Here is an 8268-nt window from a genome sequence, read left to right on the forward strand (position 1 = left end):
TAGACAGACGGATAGATAGACGGATAGATAGACAGACAGACGGATAGATAGATGGATAGATAGATGGATAGATAGATGGATAGATGGATAGATAGATGGATAGATAGATAGATAGATGGATAGATGGATAGATAGATAGATGGATAGATAGATAGATGGATAGATAGATAGATGGATAGATAGACGGATAGATAGATAGACAGATAGATAGATAGACAGATAGACGGATAGATGGATAGATGGATGGATAGATAGATAGAGTTCTGTGAGTGTTGTGACTCCTGTAGTTTCTTCTTTCATTAAGCGATCTTGACTTTCTTCATCTAGTTTTATTAGTTCAGTTTCTGCTTGTGTCAACAGAGCTAAAGTAAACCGTCCCGCTGTGCTGCTCTGTATCGCTCCTTCACCCCGTCATGACCAGATGTCACCAGTTCACCGGCCGAACGACAACCGGCTCGACGAATTTAAGATTTGTCTTTGTGTGTCAGAATCGGCCACATTTGAACTGAATGACAGGAAGAGGAACAACACACAATCTGGTGCAAAAATGAATGAACGTTCTCTGAATCGTGTGTGTTTTGTGTTCAGGTGGCGTCTCAGGCCGGAGTTTATGAGCTGTTGAATCAGTTGGGCTTCTCTGAGTTTGAGGACCTGAGAGACTCAACTCTCTGCCGTCTCCGTCACCGCTGGCAACAGCAGAACCGCCACGGGCTTCCGTTCAGAGGAGAGTTCATCTGAGAAACACTCGTGTTCACGTCCATGTTGGGTTTCAACTGTTCTCGACCGACGCCATTCAACAGTTCAAATCCACTGAAACACACTGTGAGGAACTTCACTGAGAACATGACCAGATGTTGCATGAATATTCATCATGTCTCACCTGTGGATGCTGTTTTTCTGGTTTATTAATGTCATTTGTGGTCATTTTCTCTTTCTGTGCAGGTATCTCACATCTATTATTAACCTATTTTTAATTTAACAGGACTGTTTTTATGTCACGTGTAGCTCGGGTGATGATTTGACGTGCGTTTGCTTGTATAGTTTATTCACTCTGTTCTTTTTTAACATTTGAAGGCTGAAGTAACTGTGATGTTTGTTTTATAAATGAGCGTTTTTCATGATGAAGACTTTCATAATGGCGGTCTCCATTAAAAATCTTTGGTAACAGGAGTGTGTGTGTGTTTACTGCCTGCTGAGACTCTGAGTGATTGGTTTTTAGTAGGATCTTAAAGGGACGGATTTCAGCGTAATACTAAAACTAAATAGTAAAACTTTAATAAAAAGGACAAAAACACAGCAAAATGACTAAAACTTTAACTAAACTAAAAAAAACTAATTAAAAAATATTAACAAACTAATAGTATATCAATAAAACTAAAAAGCATTTTTATTACTTGAAATAAAATAAGCATTAGCTAAAATAAAATACAAAAAACATTTTATTTCTTATTTTCATTTAGCTTAGGTTTAAGTATTATAACAAACTAAAATGTAATAAAAATCTTAATTAAAACTAATAAAAATGACACGAACAGTAAAATTACTAAAACTTTAAGCATAAATGAAAAAAATCTGATTTTACATATTAACAAAACTATAATAGTATCAATATGACAATAATATGACAATAATAATCAATAAAACAAAACACATTTTCATTACTTGAAATAAAATTAAGAAATAAAATGTTTTATTTGTATTTTTTTCATTTAGTTTTGGTTTAAGTACTAAAATAAACTAAAATAAAACTTAAAAATAAAAAAAAACTATAAAAATGACAAAAACAGCAAAATTACTGAAATTAACTTAAATGAAAAAACTAATTAAAAATATTAATAAAAGTAGTATATCAATAAAAAAAATTTCACTAATTGAAATAGAATTAACAAAAAAAAAACTAATTTTAAGTTGAAGTATTAAAATAACTAAAATGTAATAACAATCTTAATTAAAAAAACTAATAAAAATGACACAGTAAAATTACTAAAACTTTAACCATAAATGAAAAAAATATTTTACATATTAACAAAACTATAATAGTATATCAATAAAACTAAAAAGCATTTTTATTGCTTGAAATAAAATAAGCATTAGCTAAAATAAAATACAAATAAAACATTATTTCTTATTTTCATTTAGTTAAGGTTTAAGTACTAAAATAAAACTTAATAAAAAAAAAAAAAAACTAAAAATGACAAAAACAGCTAAATTACTAAAATTAACTCGAATGAAAAAAATAATTAAAAATATTAATAAAACTAGTATATCATTAAAAAACGTTTTCACTAATTGAAATAAAATTAACAAAAAAAAAAACTAATTTTAAGTATTATCTAAACGTAATAAAAATCTTAATTAAAAAAACTAATAAAAATGACATGCACAGTAAAATTACTAAAACTTTAACCATAAATAAAAACATTTTTTTACATATTAACAAAACTAATAGTATATCAATAAAACAAAAAAAACATTTTCATTACTTGAAATAAAATAAACATTAACTAAAATAAAATACAAAAAACAAACTTATTTTATTTCTCATTTTCATTAAGCTGAAGTATTAAAATAACTGAAATTAAAACTTGATAACAATACAAAAACACTAATAAAAATGACAAAAATCATTCAAGTGGTATGCTCTTCCAGACCATTCTCAGATTTTTTTTTTATCTGATATCAGAGGAAAAAGGAAAAATAAAATAAACATTTATTATTCATATAAATATATTCATATAAAAAAGTGCAGGATGTGTCTGTCAGTATGGTATGCACGGCTCCATATGGGTCTTTGCACGTAAACGGCTATAGTAACATATTCCTAGAAGTGTTTGGCATCTGGAGTCGTATGGAGGAGAACATGCTTTGCATCATGGGTAGAATTAGACTCTCATTAGAGGGGCTTCAGAGGCTTGTGGTTTTTAATTGTCTGTGGAAAAGAGGAAGAGCCGAGCCGAGAGCTCACTGGCTTGAAAGGGGGGTATTTTCTGTGACGTCATCGTGTGGTTGAGCTCGAATTATGTGCGGAGGCAAAACACATGCGGCTCCAACCGAAACACAAAACGCACACAAACAGTCAACATGCTGAAATATAAATGTCTATCAATACTCACTGCTGCTAGTGATAAAATTAAAAAAAAAATGCATTTTATTTATACAAAAACACTGGAAGGCAACTAAAGAACTTGCTAACCATCATAAAAAAATACAAGACAAAAAATAAATCATAAAAATAATCAATTCAAGCATTAAAGGGGCTATATATGTAAGAATTTCCATGTATTAATCGCTTTTTTATTGCCAAATATGTGACTTCCTAGGTTGTCTATGAAAGTCTTTACTGATTTTTTTAAAAAAAAAAGCAACCATCACATCCTTTTGATTTTCCCAGCAAAAACGTCTCAAGTCCTTCACTAAAACTCGGGATGTTTTTGCCAGGAAAATCAAAAGGATGTGACGGTTACACACGCTCTTAACTCTGCAGTTTATCGCTGCAAAGGTATTTCCCACTTCTTTTTACTAGAATGAAAAAATATTGAGTGTATCGGGGCCTTGAATCACATTCGGTCTCTTGTAAATAAGTGGCTGCCTGCAGTACACTTTATGGCCACCGGTGTCGCTAATAACAAGGGTTTCTGAATTCTACATATAGCGCCTTTGACCCTCTGGTGCTGCTTGTGTGTCGTCAAAAATGACATTTACTTCAATAAAATGATTTTAGATTGTTAATGTTTTTTATTTTATATTTTTAGTGTATTTTACGGTACTAAATTATATTCATGCAGTAGTTATAATCCATTTATTCACTTTTTGAGCATTTTGAGCATAGACCTGAAAATGAAAATTCCAACATAAACTGTTGTAAATCCTGAATGTTTTGGATTACATACTTCAGTTTGGTCTCTTTTTAAAGAAGAAAAACATTTAAATAAATGAACTTATAAAATTATAAAATTTTACATTTATTGTTATGAAAAATGCCCTTTTTTTTTTTTTTCAAATTTTATATGAAATATATATATATTCCAAAACACATTTTACTTTAAAACTGTGAGAAAATCAAAGCCATGAATCTAAACAAGTTCTGCTCTAAATTTGAGGTTGATATCTTAAAAAATGAGCTTTTGGTAAGATTTTGTTTGGGCGCCGCACCAACGTTTCCAATCGATGAAATTCATCTCCCATTCATTTCTAATGCGCTCATTTTTGACCGTGAACAATACAACTGTGTCTATTTTTTTCAGGACCCAAATCATGTCCATGATTTGTGTGTGTGTGTGTGTGTGTGTGTGTGTGTGTGTGTGTGTGTGTGTGTGTTCACACAGCAAGTGCCAAAACCTTTACCAAGTTTCGTATCATTCCAATGAAATAAAAATAATAACCCAAACCTTATAAAACAGGATATAGAAGGTTTGGTAAGCACTGCTTTCACTGACTTCTGCCAGGTATAGCAACATTTTTTAAATGTTATATAAAAATATTGCTTACAGCAACTTTCACGTGATTTGTTTGTCCTGTGGTTTCAGAGGAAGTCCTTCTGCCATGCAAACACGAAACGAATGTGCCGCTGGAGTCTGCCGGAGCAGTTTGGGGTTTGTAAATATTTGCTGATACGAGTCAAGTAAACATGTTCAGAGCTGATTCAGCCAGTGACAAAACACCTCAGTGATTGTGGTGTGTTCAAGATCATGAAGTTTGAAGTAGATTTTGTTTTCTATCAGCTTTATTCGGTTAACGAAATAGTTTTACTTCTCTGGTTCTCAAACATAAGTGTAGCCTAACAATAGTGAATGTGTTTGAGAAGATCAATAATGTGTGTTGGTAGCGATTCCTCAGTAAGTTTCCCGAGCTCGAGAGGAAAGCACACACGCTCCTGCAGTTCTCTTTGAAACACTGATACTCCAGATCTCTGCTCGCCGTACGCGCACATCAGGCTTATCTGCAGGTACGGAAGTTGTTAGGGGTTTTATCGCATTGTGAGTCCTCTTGGATTAATGAAAATGAAACCAGAGCACTGCAGATGAAAGCAGCTCAGTGCCAGACGCAGCAGAGGAGAGTTTAGCCTCAAACTCCTGTGTAACTTCACAAGTCATTCTGTTTGATGTGCAGTTTGTGTTGCCAATTAGGATGGAAAGAGTCTCAAAGGGATACTTCACCCTAATGAAAATATAAGTCATCATCAAACACTCACCCTGGTGTTGTTTCTAATGTTGTTTTTCTTTTTTGGACCACAAAGGGAGAGTTTTTAAAAGGGTGATTGATTATGATTTGACTTTTTTAAACTGTAGTTAGTGTGTAATGTTGCTGTTTGATCATAAACAACGTCTTCAAAGTTACGATGCTCAAAGTTCAATGCAAAGAGAGATATTTTCTTTTACAGAAATTGCTTTTTAAGGACTACAACAAACGGCTGGTAGGGACTACAATGAGCTTCTTCCTGGGTTGGTGACATCACAAACCCTAAAATGTACATAAACCCCGCCCCCGAGAACACTCAACAGAGGGGGCGGGGCCATGTTGGGCTGCTTTAGAGAAGAGGAAGAGTTGTTGTAGTAGAGTGTTGTTGTCATGCCGTCATTTTACGCCGGACTGCTTCACAAACGAGGGTCAATTCAATGCTGGATTTACACAAAAGTGGCACTAATAGAGTCTCATGAACACACAGTTGGGCACAGAAGACCAATGGCCAAGGTCAGTATTTTCGTTAAATAATATATTAAATTTCAGTTTGTTTTTCACTAAACCCTATTGTATAACCTCAAAAACCTTTTATTCTGACTTTATAACTCAATTCTGACTTTATAACTCAATTCTGACTTTATAACTCAATTCTGACTTTATATCTCGCAATTCTGACTTTATATCTCGCAATTCTGACTAAATATATCACAATTCTGACTTTATATCACGCAATTCTGACTAAATATATCACAATTCTGACTTTATATCTCGCAATTCTGACTAAATATATCACAATTCTGACTTTATATCACGCAATTCTGACTAAATATATCACAATTCTGACTTTATATCTCGCAATTCTGACTAAATATATCACAATTCTGACTTTATATCACGCAATTCTGACTAAATATATCACAATTCTGACTTTATAACTCACAATTCTGACTTTATATCTCAATTCAGACTTTATATCTCGCAATTCTGACTTTATATCTCGCAATTCTGACTTTATATCTAGCAATTCTGATTTTATAACTCAATTCTGACTTTATATCTCGCAATTCTGACTTTATATCTAGCAATTCTGATTTTATAACTCAATTCTGACTTTATATCTCGCAATTCTGACTTTATATCTCGCAATTCTGACTTTATAACTCACAATTCTGACTTTATATCTCGCAATTCTGACTTTATATCTAGCAATTCTGATTTTATAACTCAATTCAGACTTTATAACTCGCAATTTTGACTTTATATAACTCAATTCAGACTTTATATCTCGCAATTCTGACTTTATAACTCACAATTCTGACTTTATATCTCGCAATTTTGACTTTATATAACTCAATTCAGACTTTATATCTCGCAATTCTGACTTTATATCTCAATTCAGACTTTATAACTCGCAATTCTGACTTTATGTCTCGCAATTCTGACTTTATATCTCTCAATTCTGACTTTATAACTCGCAATTCTGACTTTATATCTCGCAATTCTGACTTTATATCTCTCAATTCTGACTTTATATCTCGCAATTCTGACTTATAACTCGCAATTCTGACTTTATATCACGCAATTCTGACTAAATATATCACAATTCTGACTTTATATCTCACAATTCTGACTTTATATCTCGCAATTCTGACTTTATATCACGCAATTCTGACTAAATATATCACAATTCTGACTTTATATCTCACAATTCTGACTTTATATCTCGCAATTCTGACTTTATATCACGCAATTCTGACTAAATATATCACAATTCTGACTTTATATCTCACAATTCTGACTTTATATAAATCAATTCTTACTTTATAACTCAATTCAGACTTTATATCTTGCAGTTCTGACTTTATGACTTTAACGCCCAGGTGTGGATGCTAATATAGTTATGTGTATAGTTATCGTTGTTGGTGTGAACAGGCCTTTAGACGAATGTTGCTCTACTGAACAATTCTGAACTGAACAATTCTGAACAAGCCAAAACTGAATATTAAATCAGCATTTAATGAACTCTTCTTGAAAGTAAGGATGAAATGAAACATCAGCCCATTTCTTTATCACAATCATTTTGTTGTTCTTCAATTTCTATATGTGTATATCTGTCCAAATGTCCTGCTGAGAGGTGAATCTTGAAAAAGGTGAAATGGTGTTTTATGTCTCTCAGGAAGGAGTAAATGTGCACTTGTGTTGCTATCAAGAGCGCAGGCGTGGCCTACTGTATCTGCATCTGTAGATAAGCGTCTTCTGAGAGACGATATGGCGGCCGGCACTTTGAAAAGACTTCCAGATCCGCTGAGATCTTCTCCAAGTTGAAACTCGAGCCGGCGCTTCAGAGAAAGTGAAGAATAAGCCAAACAAAGACCCGCATTGAGAGGTGAGCGGCCCTGGGCTGCGTCGAGCTCCACATTTCCCCTCGCAGACGACGGCTGAAGCTTCTGCGGTGCTAATTAAAGCTTCATCTGTCACACTTTGACATAAACTCCATTAGAGAAGCATATTCATCTGGTACCAACACTGCGGCGGCCGCAAAAATCATCTGCAGCTTTAATGGGTCACAGTATAAAAATACTTTATATGTTAAATAGAAACACAGTGGCTCACTTTACAGGTTGTAGCGCCGGTCATCTGCTCCTTAAAAAAAAAAAAAACTTAAAAGGTCAGTTTGTTCAGTCAAATGAACTGAGTGTGACTTTAGCTTCATTAACGGAATGAATAGGTGAAACACGGAAGAAGAAATCAGAAATGAGAGGAGAGAAGAGCGATACAAGGCTAAAAATAACCTCCTTTCAAAGGAGCCTAAAGCTAGGAATATGGGTATTTATTTTCAACAATGTGAATGTCTCAGTTGAGCTTTATTTATTTGTATTCATTACATTTCACTGTGGATTTTTTGGTAAATCAGTCGACTCCGGTTTGAACAATGTAAGGCTGAACACAAACGGAGGACGTTTGCACAATTATATTAAGACTTTTACTTGATAAAGTTTTGATCATATTGATCATTTAGAGTCTTTAAAAATTGCACGGCAAAGCTCCAAACAATACATTAAAACCCATAAAAGTATCATATATATG

At 33.2% G+C, this 8268-nt stretch overlaps 1 protein-coding gene across 1 annotated transcript in view; it reads left to right on the forward strand.

Annotated features, from left to right (window-relative positions):
* Window positions 1-1198, forward strand: part of pald1a (phosphatase domain containing paladin 1a) — a 65328-nt gene extending 64130 nt beyond the window's left edge. Inside the window, exon 20 of the mRNA XM_067368562.1 lies at window positions 589-1198. Within this exon, the coding sequence (XP_067224663.1) occupies window positions 589-738 (150 nt within the window). The 3' untranslated portion in view covers window positions 739-1198. The remainder of the gene's footprint in view (window positions 1-588) is intronic.
* Window positions 1199-8268: the final 7070 nt, after the last annotated feature.

This window comes from Chanodichthys erythropterus, chromosome 19 (assembly GCF_024489055.1).
Source record: "Chanodichthys erythropterus isolate Z2021 chromosome 19, ASM2448905v1, whole genome shotgun sequence".
NCBI lineage: Eukaryota > Metazoa > Chordata > Actinopteri > Cypriniformes > Xenocyprididae > Chanodichthys > Chanodichthys erythropterus.